The sequence below is a fragment of the Trachypithecus francoisi genome, unplaced genomic scaffold (assembly GCF_009764315.1).
Source record: "Trachypithecus francoisi isolate TF-2019V2 unplaced genomic scaffold, Tfra_2.0 Lachesis_group10, whole genome shotgun sequence".
In the NCBI taxonomy this organism is placed as follows: Eukaryota; Metazoa; Chordata; class Mammalia; order Primates; family Cercopithecidae; genus Trachypithecus; species Trachypithecus francoisi.
The window spans coordinates 30,422,546-30,438,272 of NW_022681455.1; the positions used below are offsets into that span (position 1 = coordinate 30,422,546).

Genomic DNA, 15,727 nt, shown 5'->3' on the forward strand with positions numbered 1-15,727 from the left:
TGTGTGTGTGTGTGTGTGTGTTGGTTTGGTTTGGCTTTTTTGAGACGGAGTTTCGCTCTTGTTGCCCAGGCTGGAGTGCAATGGCATGATCTCAGCTCACTGCAACCTCCGCCTCCTGGATTCAAATGATTCTCCTGCCTCAGCCTCCCGAGTAGCTGGGGTTATAGGCGCATGCTACCAGCTAATTTTTGTATTTTTATTAGAGACAGGGTTTCATAATAGTCAGGCTGATCTCGGACTCCTGACCTCAGGTGATCTGCCCACCTTGGCCCTCCCAAAGTGCTAGGATTACAGGCATGAGCCAACGTGCCTGGCCAAGAATGTTTTTTTTTTTTAAGTTGAAGGTGGTTTTTGCTTTCTTCTATTGAATGCAATTAGTATATTAACTATTTCCAGGGGGGACAGTGCTTAGACTATACCTGGTCTCCTGGGTTCCCATCAAGGGCCTTCAACATAAAGCATTAATCATAAAAATGATTAGGATATGGATATGTTTGGGGGCCATTATTTAGCTATCACACTAGCCTTGTGGGCTAGCATTCTCCTAGCAAAAAAAAATGCTCTCCTAGAAGTACATCCAGGGCTGGGCGCAGTGGCTCAAGCCTGTAATCCCAGTACTTTGGGAGGCCGAGGCAGGCAGATCACAAGGGCAGGAGGTTGAGACCATCCTGGCTAACACAGTGAAACCCTGTCTCTACTAAAATTATAAAAAGTTAGCCAGGCGTAGTGGCGGGCACCTGTAGTCCCAGCTACTCGGGAGGCTGAGGTAGGAGAATGGCGTGAACCCGGGAGGCCGAGCTTGCAGTGAGCCGAGATCGCGCCACTGCACTCCAGCCTGGGGGAAGAAAAAAGAAAAAAAGAAAGAAAAAAAGTACATCTAATGTTTGCTAAGGGGAAACCACTGAGGGAGGACTAAATTTTGTCATTACAATAGGGATGCAGGGATGAGGAGGTCAAAGGAAAGCAAAGACATGGAATGAAACTTCAGTGGTCTTTGAGTGTTTATGAGTCTGTGCATGGCAGAAGAGAGGAAAGATATTCCAGGTGAAAGGAAAAAGCTGAGTAATGGCCCAGGTGCCAGAAAGCATATAATGTGCTTTGAGGACAGATTAATTAACAGAATAGAACACTTGCCTGTGGAGTTGATGGTGCATTTGGAACCTAAGGCAGCTTTATGTATGTATTTATTTATTTAGAGACAGGGTCTCCCTCTGTCACCCAGGCTGGAGTGCAGTGACATGATCATAGCTCACCGCAGCCCGGACCTACTGGGCCCAAGTGATCTTCCCACCTCAGCCTGCTGAGTATTTGTGACTACAGACATGCGCCACCAAGAACAGCTTGTTTATTTATTTATTTATTTTTATTGCAGAGGTGAGGAGTTACTATTTTTCATTTTTTTGGGGTGTGGGAGTTGGGGAGAATCTCACTATGTTGCCCAGGCTGATCTCGAATCAAAGTCTCAGCTGGGATTACAAGCCTGAGCCATCTTACCAGGCCCTAAGGTACCTTTTAAAGGACCTAAGGAAAGAATATGGTTTTAACCATTAAACAATACAGTGGATTATGACTGAATGCCTCTAAGTCAGAATCCCACCAAGGCAGAATGAAGCCACAGCAGGGAGCCTTGGTTGGACTTGGATAGCCAGTCCCCATCTGCATGATTGTGCAGGAGCCAATTCGGTGCAAAAACCCCTCATCCTGAGACACAAGGCTGGACCAGAAAAGTGGCCTCTCGCTTGCCCATCGGGCAGTTTGCACCTTGGTGGAGAAACCTGGTCCTGAACCTTTGTAGAGGACCTGCTTCTGAGTCGGGGCTCTCAGGAAGTGGAGCAGCTCCCTTGCTGCAGTCTATGGAAAGTCAGTCCTCTGCACCAGGGATTGTCCGACTGCGCCTGTCCATTCCATCATTCCTCCACTCCGGAGCAGGCTTCTCCCATTGCCCCCTCCCTGCTCGGCCTGGAGCAGGTGTCAGGCCTCCCGTGCGCTCATACACTTGCCCGACCATGCTGTCAGGAGGCGCCCCTTTTGGCCCATGGGCTGCTTGAGGGGACAAGGGATGTATTTGATAGAAACATTTCTCTCTTGGGAATTTTACCAAGCCCAAGTTGCAGTGATAGAAAACAATTTTTAAAGAAAGTCATAGGTGTGCACTATGCACAATAGCCAAGATTTGGAAGCAATAAAAGTGTCCATCAATAGACAAATGGATAAAGAAAATGTGGTACATATGTACAATGGAATATTATTCAGCCATGAAAAAGAATGAGGTTCTATCATTTGCAACAACATGGATGGAACTGGAGGTTTTTATGTTAAGTGAAATGAGCCAGACACAGAAAGACAAACTTCACATGTTCTCACTTATTTGTGGGGCTAAAAATTAAAACAATTGAACTCATGGAGATGGAGAGTAGAAAGATTTTCTATTTTCTCTATTGCTACCTGCTTTCTCTATTTATTTGATTTCTTTTCTCATATTTATGATTTCCTTCCTTTGCTTACTTTGAGTTTGTTTTTGCTCTTCTGTTTCTAGTTTCCTAGAGTGGAAGTGATATTAGGTCTTTCTTCCCTTCCAATGTAAGCACTTAAAGTTTCACATTTGCCTCAGAGCACTGCTTCAACTGTACTCCACACATTTGGATATGTTGTTTTTGTGATTATTCAATTCAAAATATTTTCTTAATCCCTGGTGATTTTGTCTTTGGCCATTCATTTACATAGAAATATGTCATTTCATTCCACATATTTGGAGTTTCCAAAATATATTATTGGTATTAGTTTCTAATTTAATATTATCAACGTCAGAGAACACACTCTGATGACTGTTATCTGACCCAGCATCTGCAAGGGTTTAAAAACAAGACCATGAGTAGATCACACTATCATAAAATAGATTCTGTTTCTTGTGATTCAACATGAGAGATCCCACCTCACCCCCCAAAGTAGGTACTGAACAAAGGTTCCTATCCCCAGAACCCCCCTCCTCCATCTTTAGATTCATCCCTGAGATTGCAGAATGCTTCTGGCTGAATGCAAAGCCCCATCTTTATGATTCCCCTCCTCCTTCCTCCACCTCTCCAAGATCCAGGCTTCTTCCTCATGCCTCAGACTCCAGGGCCTGTTCCAGGGTCAGGATCATCAGTTCCCTTCTTCAGAGAGGAACTCTTAATGAAGCTGACCCAATTTCCTCTGGAGATCACTGGAGGCACCCTCTAAGCCTCTCCCTTCAGTGGAGAGAAATTCCAGTGGAATCCCAGAGACTCTTGGCAAACCCATGCAGACTACCCTGCTGAACCCATCTCCACACTCGCCACTGCAAGGAAACTTCAAACTGAGTTCTACTAAAAAGCAATTTCGGCTCTTACACTTCCTCTTTAGTGTTCTTCTAGCTTACTAGGCAAGTAACCACACTGTGCCTCCATTAATTAATAAATCCCCAAAACACTGGTGTTATGAACAGTGTATTGATCAAGGCTCTCCACAGAAGCAGAATGAATAGGAGACATATATCTCCAATTGATCTGATGAGGCCCACTCACATTATGGAGGGCAATGTACATTAGTCAATTCCACTGATTTAAATGTAAATCATTTTTCGAACACACTCACGGGAATATCTAGAATAACGTTTGGCCAAATATCTGGGCTCCTTTGTGACCCAATCACGTTGAGAAATCAAATTAATCATCACAAGGAACAAATCAGATAATATTTACTTGGATATTAGACTAGAGTATTGGACATACTGAATGCTCTGAAATGTTAGCCTTACAAATGTAAAGCGGTGTTTTAGATTTACAGAACACAGTAGATCCTAAGGTATCACAGGCTTGTTGATTAACTCTGTTGGGAAAAGTAACACATGGGAAATTTAGTTGCGGAAATTGAATTTTGTCATTTTGTTTTTGTCTTTGCTTTTCTGTGTAAGTGAAGGAGTATCAGGCAAATTTCTGAGGACATGGGGCATGCGCTAAAGGGGTTCCATTTGGCATTCGGAGCCAGTTTTGTCACACTATAGGAAAAATAAACCATCATTTAAGAACTTCCCTGCCAGCTCTCACGTTGGGGACTGGCTGGTCCATCTAGCCTGGTTGATTGATTCCAAAAATATGTGTAGGGAAGTGCAGTGACTAAACGTGAAGAATGGGGAACTCTGGAAGTGCAGAATTGAAGCCTACAAGGAAACAGAAGCCTCCCTCTACTTCACAGAAGATGAGAGGAGATGCTCATCCCTGGGATAGAAAATCCATTGGACTTGGAGACTCAGTGAGTTGTATTCCCGATCTCACCACTGGAGGGAGGTGGGAGAGGGGTATGAGTGAGTGTGGAGGGGCTCAGAAGCCCAGCCAGCTAGTGTGCAGGCTGCCCTGCAGATTCTCACCAGGGCTCTTTGAAGCCCAGAGGGCACCCCAGAGGAGGAAGGGAAGGACAAAGCCTGCCTGGGGTCACAGGAAAAGAGGAGAGAGACACATTGAAGGAAGCCCAAGACTACAAAGTAAAGAAAATGCCTCTTTTAGTCACTCAAGACTTTGTCAGACACAGACTGGGAGGAGTGGCTCACACCTATAAAATTAGCACTATGGGAGGCTGAGGTGAGGCCGGGAGTTCAAGACCAGCCTGGACAACAATGCAAGACCCTACCTCTACAATAAATAAATTAATAAAAGACTTTGTTGAACATGACTAGAACCCAACAGGTGGGCACCTGGTAGAGTCATATAGGAAGAATGGAGCAATGGGTTTGGCAGTTGGGGTGGGGAAACAGGGAGGAAGGAAATGAAAAAAAACTCTTGAGGGTAGATGATGGTGCCAGTCTGAGAATCAAGCGCCAGTTCCATTCTACTGTGCGTCTAGTCACATTGGCGTAGATGTCCAGGCGGGAGGAGGAGCAAGGTGTGGGATCAGCTACATGGGCTTCCAAAGGTAATCCCAGGTGCCACCTCTCCTCCCTACTTACTAGGAATCCCAGGACCTTCCCTGAAGTGACACCATCCTGCATCCTTTGTACCTCTCTTTCCACTTCTTCTCACAGCCTTTCCCTCCTTCCTACATTCTCCTGGCCAGGACCCACACTTACCCCACCTAACATCTCTCTTTTGATCAGTCCCATAGTTCAGAAAGGAACAGAAATGCCTGCTGAATAAAAATTTATTTAGTGCTCTCTGGGCATGTATTTGAGAACAATAACATTGTTTCCAGTCTCAATGCACTTTCACCACATCTGATTTTCAGCTATGTGAGGAAGGCCATCTATATGATCAATCTATCACCCAGTGAAGGAAACTGAGGCCCAGAGCCCTGAGGATGCTTGCCCAAATCACCCTGCCCTTCAGCTAAATCACTCAGAACAGGATCTTGCAAGGGCCCTAAGAGTCAGAGAAGACCGCAGACCCTCGTGTTGGATTCTGCTGCCTGCCCAGGAAACTGGGTGGGAACCATTCAGATTCTTCCTGCATGAGAAGGGTGACTTGTGCCCTCGGAGATCCTCCAGTGGCCCCAGTTGTTCCTGCTGGGGATGACCTCGACTCCCGAATCCAACCCTGTAAAATGAGAAGAAATTCAGACATTGCAAGGCATGGAACATTTTCTCCCAATAGCAAAGTTGAAGGATGTACTCAGAGAGGAGGGAACATAGCAAGAAGAGAAGGAAGGAATCTATATTAAAAAGAATACAAAACAAAAATAAGCAGACCAAGATGCGGAATGTACAGAATCAGGCATCAACCCATGGAAAGGTGAAAGGGCAACAGGACCAGAAAGGAAGAGGGTCACCTGGGTGGGTGGATGGCAGAGGGGAAGCCATCTCCAAGAAGATGACCTTGACAACAGCCACCATAAGTTTAAATGTATTGAGAAGACATTTACTCATCTAAGGGACAGTTGGTGAATTCTTTTATTAAGGTTCATGGAAAGTCAGAAAATGAAAATGCCAGGCAATTATCAATTCTCTGAAAATATCAACAAGCATAGAAAGAAAAACTAAGAGAGTTTAACATGTGGCTCAGGTCTGAGTAGCACTCACATAAATTAGTAATTTTAACTTTGGCTCTGGATGCACTCAAAATCTCCACCTGCCTACAAAGGGGGATAAAAATGTGTATGCTGGGGAAGGTACTATGGATTGAAGGGATATTGAAAAGTCAATACATAATATCTAAAATGGAAACATTTGAAGTGGCATAAATGTATATTATCAAATGACATAAAGATAAAGAACAACATATGAACTAAAAGGCTTCTGTGTGGTTGTTTGCCAGGAACCTGGTGGCTAGGAAGGACTGAGAGGGAGTAGAGGGGAGACCATGTTTTGGAACAGGGGAAATGAAAGGGAAGCAAGTAGCACCTGGAGCCTGCCTCATGCGGAGAACAGGGTTCCACGCAGTGGTCCAGGATCTCAGGGACTTACTGTAGCTGAGGCCACCTGTCCCCAGGACAAGCCCTTGGCACTGAGTCTACTGAAATGTGGAGAGGGACAAGAGGAGGTCTTCGGACCTTTGACCTGAGCAGCCTGGCTTACTCTAGGCTGTCTTGGCTCCTGTCCACAGATTAATGCAATAAATTGTCTCCAAATTCATCCAAGGGAGTGGAGTTCCTTCCCCTACTCCCTATCCCCCTCAACACCACCCTTTCTGGAAGTGTTATTCTGAACGTGTTCTCGGATTTGTTTTTCTCAGTGGAGAAAGAGAAGATAAAAGAGCACTCACCCAGCAGAACCAGAGGGAGGCAGCTCCAAGGACTCCAGTGGCCACCAGAGTCCACCACGATCCAGGGCTGGAGGTGCACAGTGAGATCCTCAGCGCGGAGGGAGAAATCTCCTGGGGTAGGAAGGAAAAACAGAATTGGGGAGCATTTCCTTACTTCACAGCAAGTGCAAACATGATGGGAAGGCATAGAGAAAAAGGAAGAAATTATAGAGAAAGGTGCTTGTTTAGGGGGAGGTGATACTGCGGGAGGGGTACACCAGACCCAGCACTGGTGGGGGGCAGGAGATATAGGTATAACCCTTGACTAGAGAATGGATACTTGAGGTCAGAATAGTTACTAAATGAAGAGGATTTCATACGTTTTAAGGACGTTGATTTATGTTATAGTTTGTCATTGGAATTTAAGGGAGAAGAAAGGAAACTCATAAATAAAAACAGGCTGCATGTGATAAAATCAACAGTCAGCCCTGGGACTTGTGTTTTCAAAATGCTTTATCCAGGTGCGACCCCTCTGACTTCCTGGATTCCCCACCCTGCAGCACCCAGTTCCCTCTCCTGTAATGAGACCGGGGTCAGGAGGAGAGATGGACACATGGGCCCATGCTGAAGGCAGTCAGTCACCTGTGCCTGCAGATGAGAAACCGCAGCCTAACCTGACGGAACCTCATGCGGAAAAAGAATTTGAACCACTAGCCTCCAGCACAGAGAATCCATCCCAGCTCAGTATTTAGTATTTAGAGATGTAGTGTTTAGTATTTAGAGATTCCTAAACACTGAGGGCTCTACCCAGTCTCGTTTGACCATGCGCCTCCTTCCTCACACTGTGGGGCCTTGGCTTTCCCTCCCAATTCCACACCCCCAGATACTGGTACCATGCTCAGGTTCATCGTGGACACCGCTCCATCCGACATGGGAACACTTTTGATCCAGCCGCTTTGACAACCTCGTCCAGTCTCCTCTGGAGAGAGCCACCGAGCCCTTTGCTGATGAGCTGGGACTGACGGGGAACAGGGTTGCGATATCCGATGAGGTTGGGGATCAACACCAAAGTCGTCTCTTAACGACCAAGCAGGCTGTAACCGCGGACGTCGTCTCTAACCACTGATTCCCCCAGAAGAGGAAGAAGCCTCTTCTCTAAGTACGCTAAGCCGAAAACCTAAGCGGAAATACTAAGCTGAAATAATAAGTACATTAAGCTTACAAAATAAGTTGAAACAGCAAACCGCTGAAAGAGTAAACCTCAGGCATGACTGAAAAACCTCAACTTAAATAGTGCGGAGCTGCCACTTGGTTTCAGCGGCTTGTAGTCGAGGAGGAGGCCGCCAGGCTTTAGCGGCTGCAAGATCCAAGCGCGCTCCCTCCCAGCGGTGTCCCCGGGTTCAGGGAACCAGGGCTGCTTCTCTCCGAGGCTCGTCGCCTGAGAAACCCTTGCTCCAAATCCTGGCTGGCCTCTCCGGGAAGCCTTGAAACTCAACTCCCGGATGGGCCAGGAAGGCTGTCCAAGTTGGGCAGCGCCGGCCGGGGTCTCCATCAGAGCCGAGCTGCTCGCCGCCCTCGAGGCCCAGTCGAGCCTGGAGGAGAGACCGGGTCCGCGGGGGTGGGGCCCTTGGTGCCTGGCGACACCACGAGCACCCACCCTCCAGCTTGGGGCGGGATAGCCCAATTGGATGCTGGGGGTGGTCTGTTTGGAAACCACTCTCTGCTTTGAGGAGGCCCGCAGAGGTTCCCAGGGAGGCGGAGGCTCTGAAGGAAGAGGGACGGAGGCGAGGCCTCTCGCCAGCCGCGCCTCCGGTCCAGGCCTCCCTGTGTCCACATCAGGTCTCTCGGCTTTTCACAACACTGACCTTGACAGAGCCCAAATTCCGCGGCTTCCATCCAGTCCTCCCTTGCCCTTCGTGGCCTAGAGGGTGCAGCGCTGGTGACTTCAGGATGTGGCTGTGAGCGCGGGTCTGGGGCCAAGAGCAGAAACAGGAGAAGACGTGCCAGGCCACCACTGGTCCTTCAACAGCTTCACCGGCTCCAGATTCGGGTTTGCCCAGCAGGCGTTCGGTGTCCATGCTCCCTCTCCACCTCCCTGCCTCTCTAAGGAGGACCTGGCCCATTTGGAAGCCCAGGGCGTTCTGTGGACTGGGTGGTCAAAAATTGTGTGTGGAGGAGGGGGTCAATTGAGATTAGACGTGAAAAACGGGGAACCTGGGGACCGCAGGGTTGGGGTCCAGGAGGGAACCGAAGCTTCCATCCAAGACTAAGTGAGGAACACTGCGCAAGAGGAGGAAAGACTGATTCACAATTGACTTGCAGATGTGATCGGTTTTAGTCCCTGTGTGACCGCCTGAAGTCTGCAGCTTTATCCTTGGTGAGCTCTGAAGGCCCCTGGGGAGAGCTGAGCCCAAGATACTTTTTAATTCTGCAAAGGTACTTCGCATGAGGCAGGTCTCCTCTATGCCCAGGGAAGGAAGGCTGGGCGAGAGGGTGTCTGAAAAAATTAACAGGAGAAAAGGTCAAGTCCATTTTTGATATCCTGTACTGAACACAGATCAATTAACTGGTCCCAGGATTGATGGCAGCAGGCCTATAACTGGTCTCCTAGTTCCTATCCAGTCCTTCCCCCATAAACTCAGAACCCTGTCCTCTTGGAACAGTGAATCCCCAGCAGAGGACCTCAGCTCCCAAGGTCCATTCAGCCTGGGCTGCCTGGAACCCGCTACCCTGCCCAGGAGCTGTTAACACCTGGAGCTGGGTGCAGGAAGAATGCAGGGGCCCTTGGTGGGGAGGTGAGTGAGTGCAGAGGGGTTCCGGGAACTCTTTTGGCCCTTGGAGTAGCTCCCACTCAGGCTGTCCTGCAAGTCCTCACAAGGCCCACCACTGAGCAGGAAGAATGTCCCCAGGAGAGGCAAGGGGTGGGGCAAAGGCAGGTGTGGGGTCGCTTGCACTTTGTGGCAAACTGGAGAGGGAGAGAAGAGGCAAGGAGTACTGGCCCTCAGGTGGAAACCTAGAGCACATTGCCTAAAGGGAATGGGAAGGGAACCATAGCCACGCTCCTCCACAGAAGACCTGGCAGATGGGAGAGGGTAGTTTTGAGGACTGAAATCCCTACCTCATAGGACTCTGGATACTTGGACACTTGCTTCCTCCTGTGCTTCTCTATGAATCTCAGGACTATGTTTGGGACACTGTCTGCACTCTTATTCTTGTAATTCTCTTCTCTGGATGGCCTCCTTTCCCTTGGAGTGAAGGAGTAGCCGTCAGATTCTTGGGCTGAAGGTCACTGGGTGACTGTGAGATTCTGGGGCCAGTTACTTCCCTTTCTTAGCCACCCCATGCTTTACAAAACGGAGCTCCGCAGTCACACTCATCTCTCCCAGTGAAGCTCAAAGGAATTATTAATAAAAAACACAAAACCATAAATGGAATGATGTTTATGGAACCAACTGATTAACATGGAAAAGCACGGGCTTCCCACTTTTCTGCCCTTCGTGAGAACTTAACCCTAAAACATTGATGTCATGTCAACCTTCTGCCTTAACTGGGAATTGCTGTAGTCAGTCTGTTCTAAGGGCATCCCGTGAGCCCCTAGGGTTGGAAAAATAAGGCCACTTTTCCTAAACACACATGTGGTTCTGTCCTGGCCAGATCAGTGGATTTCCAGTGTCCTTCCTGAGTCACACCGAGGTAAAATGCACAGACCAGAAACCAACATTTTAAAAAGAATAAAATAAAATAAGTGGCCTGTAGTGTGTGGGCTGGGGTTGGTGCGGGCTTCCGGCTTGGCCACCGGTGTCCGTGGTTCAGCCCCGGGGCTTTTGTGTTGGGTCCGGCTTGGCTTTGTGTTCCAGAGTTTTTGCCCTGCTCCGCGGCGCTCCTCCGGGGTGGGAGCCGCGAGGCCGGGGCGAGCTCGGGCGGGACCGGCGGCTGTGAAGGCTGCGGGGAGCGGGACTTGCAGCTCCTGGTGATGCCGGCGTTCCTGGAAGACTCCTGGGACCTGACGAAGGACAAGTTGAACAGTGAGTTGGTCGCCATTAAAGTGAGGCTCCCGGCCCGGAGCAGCGCACAGACCAGGACGCCCAGCTCCGCCTGCAGCACTGGGCGCTACCTCTACCCGCCCGGGCGCCCACAGCGAGGGCCCCGCCTCCCCCAACTGCGAGGAACTCGCAGCTGCGAGTGCACCCTGGTCCTGGCTTCGGAGCGGGGCCTCCCGCAGCAGGAAAGCCACAAAGAAAACGGATCAACCCAGACCAAAAGATAAAGCTGATCTCGAGGTAATCGCGCTCACTAATGAAGATCTCGTGGACCCGCTTGCGAGGTATGGAGAGAAACCTAGTCCTACTGGAGGACAACCAGGAAGCGATGTCAGAAAAAAACCCTTGAAACCCGAAGGAACAGCGACGATCTGTCGCCCAGGCTGGCGTGCAGTGGTGCGATCTCGGCTCACTGCAGCCTCGGCCTCCCAGATTCAACAGATTCTCGTGCCTTAGCCTCCCGAGTGGCTAGAACCACATGCGCCACCTCACCCGGCTACTGTTTTTTGTTGTTGTTGTTGTTGTTGTTTTGGTAGGGACGGGTTTTCTACGTGTTGTCCAGGCTGGTCTCCAACTCCTGAGCTCAAGGGATCCGCCCATCTCGGCGGATTAACAATTTAATCTTCAGCAAAAAATGGAAGACCGGGCCGGGCGCGGTGGCTCAAGCCTGTAATCCCAGCACTTTGGGAGGCCGAGACGGGCGGATCACGAGGTCAGGAGATCGAGACCATCCTGGCTAACACGGTGAAACCTCGTCTCTACTAAAAATACAAAAAAACTAGCCGGGCGAGGTGGCGGGCGCCTGTAGTCCCAGCTACTCGGGAGGCTGAGGCAGGAGAATGGCATAAACCCGAGAGGCGGAGCTTGCAGTGAGCTGAGATCCGGCCACTGCACTCCAGCCTGGGCCACAGAGCGAGACTCCGTCTCAAAAAAAAAAAAAAAAAAAAAAAGGAACACCGAATTTAAATAAAGATTCTAACAGATACCGTGACAATGAAAAGGACTGAAGTAGAGATAAAGCTTGAGAAGAGAGAACCACTAAAGGGCAGAGCAAAGACTCCAGTAACACTAAAGCAAAGAAGACTTGAGATAATAACTGAGGCTGAACGCACAAGTGGAGCGTCAGAAGGTGGAGCTCTGCAGGACTGGAGTAGAGAGTCTACCAGAGACTGGAGGAGAAAGCCAAGGAAGAGGGTGGAAACCAGAACATTTTTGCATAGATGGTGCAGTAATTTCAGAGAGCTGCAACTCTAATGACTTCAGGACACAAAACCTTAGTTGTCAGTTAGGGTAACTGGAAATTTCAAGCATGCAGCTCCTATTCTGCAATTCAGTAAATTTTCAAACATATCCCAAACTCCAAAGAGACCATTGAAAAAAACAAACAAACAAAAAACAAAACAAAACAAAATACAGAAAAGAAGAGTAGAAAAGGATATTCTTAAAGAAACGTTGCCCTGTGAAGCATCTACACCAGCAGGAATGGCTGCAGACCAGTCAAAGGGGCTACATACAGGCAGGTCATTTGATCTCAGTGAGTTCAGGATGGCAGAATCTTGTTCATCTAAATATGTTCCTAAGTGTGTTCCCTTAGCAGATACCAAGTCAGAAAAGACCAAAAAAAGAATGAGGCTTTTCCATATGGACAAAAATTTTGCTGTTTGTTGTGGTAGGTTTTGTTTGTTTGTTTTTTGGTCTATCAAGCCATGGAAACTAACCAAGGAAATCCTTTCTCTAATGTTCTTCCTGACAACTCTCGAAACCCAACTGAATGGAATCCACTTGGCACCCCCGCGCCCGGCTGGTCTCCTATTTTTAATAACTGTATTGAAAAACACTTGTGTACACTTGTTGACTTAAATAACTTTAAAAAAGGTGATTTCACCTCAATAAATGTAGTATTCCATGAAAAGCAAACGAAATATGTGTAAATGAACTTCATTAGAGTGTTTTTGGACTCTGGACTAGCAGGAGATCACTTGAAGCCATAGGAAAATCTTTTTTAGCTCTGTAACTTTTTTGTAGGCTTTTTAAAATTTTTTCTTCTCATTGTCCAAACCCATGCAGGGTTTCTTTAAAATGTGAACATCTGGTTTCATTTTTGAAAAAAGATATATATAAGCCAGGCGTGGTGGCTCAAGCCTGTAATCCCAGCACTTTGGGAGGCCAAGACGGGCGGATCACAAGGTCAGGAGATCGAGACCATCCTGGCTAACACGGTGAAACCCCGTCTCTACTAAAAAAAATACAAAAAACTAGCCAGGCGAGGTGGCAGGCGCCTGTAGTCCAGCTACTCGGGAGGCTGAGGCAGGCGAATGGCTTAAACCCGGGAGGTGGAGCTTGCAGTGAGCTGAGATCTGGCCACTGCACTCCAGCCTGGGGGACAGAGCGAGACTCCGTCTCAAAAAAAAAAAAAAGAAAAAGAAAAAGAAAAAGAAAAAAGATATATATATATATATATACACACACATATATATGTTTTGTGGAAACAAGAAGGGCAAAACATGGTAATATAGTATGAAGTTACACATTTAAATACTTTGAATAGTTACAGAAAAGAGTGTAAGAATTATCTTCTGCTGAATAAAAACTTTACAGACATGGGAGACAATGAAATTTGGTAAAAGAAAAAGTAACATAGTTGTACTTTTTGTAACTGCAACACAATTTGATGGTGTTTATGAGGAAAAGTACAGGAATAATCTCTTCTGTAACTTTTGTTAATACTAATGTTATTACTGTAGCCCTATCACACTCACTTTTTAAATGACTGGCTTTTTAAAGTATCATGAAAGTCCTGCTTCAGTAAGACCCATTTAAATACCGCTGATGTTTAGCAGGGATCTTTTAATGTAGCATATACATGTTTCAGAGAACTATTGGCTGGCTGTACATGTGTTTAAAAGCTGTTAGCTACCTATGAGGCTACAGTTGAAAGTTATACTTTTTATTAGAAATTGTAAACACTGGTCTTATGCTTCATTTGGATTCCTTATTGCGTCATCTTCTGTTAACAAAAACAAATTTTGCCAATATTTTTGCCTTTTATTTCCCAACACAATTTGATTTAAAAGTACAAAAAGTGTTTGTTTTCAAATTGCATCATACGCAGCAGTTAACACTTAAAGATGGCCGGGTGCAGTGGCTCATGCCTATAATCCCAGCACTTTGAGAGGCCAAAGTGGGCAGATCCCTTGAGCCCAGAAGTTCCAGACCAGGAGTTCTGAATACCTGACAGAACCCTTTGTCTACCAAAATACAAGAAAACTAGCCAGACATGGTGGCACATGCCTTTAGTTCCAGCTACCCAGGAGGCTTATGTGGGAGGACCACCTAAACCCAAGAGCTCAGGCTGCAGTGAGCCATGACTATGCCACACACGCTGTACTCCAGCCTGGGTGATAGAGTGAGACCCTGTCTCAAATAATAATAATAATGATAATAACAATAATAATAATTAAAGTTGTATACTTAAAAGTATAAACTCTGAATATGAAGTGGGCATTGTGATTTTGTATGCTCTTGAAATGATTATCTTTGTGATTGGTTTTTTTTTTTTTTGAGACAGAGTCTCGCTCTGTCGCCCAGGCTGGAGTGCAGTGGCCGGATCTCAGCTCACTGCAAGCTCCGCCTCCCGGGTTTAGGCCATTCTCCTGTCTCAGCCTCCCGAGTAGCTGGGACTACAGGCGCCCACCACCTCGCCCGGCTAGTTTTTCGTATTTTTTTAGTAGAGACGGGGTTTCACCGTGTTAGCCAGGATGGTCTCGATCTCCTGACCTTGTGATCCGCCCGTCTCGGCCTCCCAAAGTGCTGGGATTACAGGCTTGAGCCACCGCGCCCGGCCATGATTGGTTTTTTTTAAGCTGCAACTTACCTCATGAATAACTTGGTTACATAAACTAGTAGGTGATTGAAATTTGAACGGAATCGAGTAACACATGAACATTTTAAACTGACTCATTTCAGTTTCAACTTTCTAGTCACTGACCATAAAGCACATTAAAAATGTAAATTAGTCTTCAATATCATCTGAAATGAAAGGATACTTTTTTAAAAAAGGAAGGTAAGATATATATTTAGAACAGCACACAATTTTGATTTGAATTAGCCCTATTCTGATGTTTAGCTTTTAGATATTCTGAAGATATTTTCACTGACTTTGCAATTGAGACCAGAAGGACTTGTAGGTCTGGCCCTGCAGAGTGAGTGGAAAAGTCCTGTTTGCCATATTAGGGAACATTTTCATAGGCTCCAAGCCTTAGGATATGGACATTTGGGAAGCCCATTCTTCTGCTTACCATATTACTTCAATGATGTTTGCTCCCCTCGATTTTCACTAATAGTAAAAAGTAAACAAACGGATGTGGAGAAAAATGGAAGATAAGAGGCGGGTCTAACTGCAGCTCTTCCCTGGGGTGGACAGAACAGCATGTGGAGACTCACATGGTGAACTTTTGATTCAAGAACCACTGCAGGATCATATCAGGGAAACCAACAGAATTCACAGACCCTTTGGAAGAAGTGACTTGCTGCTGCAAACACTGAGACAGCTGAAAAACTGTGAGTTCCCAAAGTGTGAGAGACGGAAAGTCCGCCTCCAAACACACATCCTCACTGGGGAACCTGAAAGTCTGGATCATGGGAGAAGTATTTAACCTTACCTAGAGCTGAAACAAATTTAGAGAGCCCGGTGAAATACAAAGGTAGAAGAAGCAGTGGGAAAAGCCCTGTAGGCACTCCTGGGCCCAGGGAAGCCATTTCTGACTAGATCTCCCAACGGTCCCTTGGAAGGGCAGACAGTGGAATTGGGGAAGGGCCACAGGGAGAAGGAGGCTTCCAGTGAAACTTTGTAACAGTTCTGACCAATCGTGAATTTTCTCGGGCAATATCAAGTGTGGACGGGGTGAACGATAAGGGCAGATATGAGCACAGAAGCCATGGGAGGCAGGGAGGGGTGAGACCTGAAAGATCTGCTTGCTTTCTCAGTAGAGAGGCTTATAG

General features: G+C 47.1%; 1 protein-coding gene across 2 annotated transcripts in view; it reads right to left on the bottom strand.

Moving 5' to 3' along the window:
• Positions 1-5,117: 5,117 nt before the first annotated feature.
• The window catches only part of LOC117088406, a 66,112-nt gene continuing 55,502 nt past the window's right edge, over positions 5,118-15,727 (bottom strand). The window contains exons 4-6 of one of the 2 annotated variants that reach the window (XM_033219667.1): positions 8,552-8,656; positions 6,708-6,818; positions 5,118-5,543 (exon numbers count right to left, since the gene is read on the bottom strand). In XM_033219667.1, coding sequence (XP_033075558.1) covers positions 5,370-5,543; positions 6,708-6,818; positions 8,552-8,656 — 390 coding nt within the window. In that variant the 3' untranslated portion in view covers positions 5,118-5,369. The remainder of the gene's footprint in view (positions 5,544-6,707; positions 6,819-8,551; positions 8,657-15,727) is intronic. The other variant, XM_033219669.1, reaches the window with a different exon arrangement.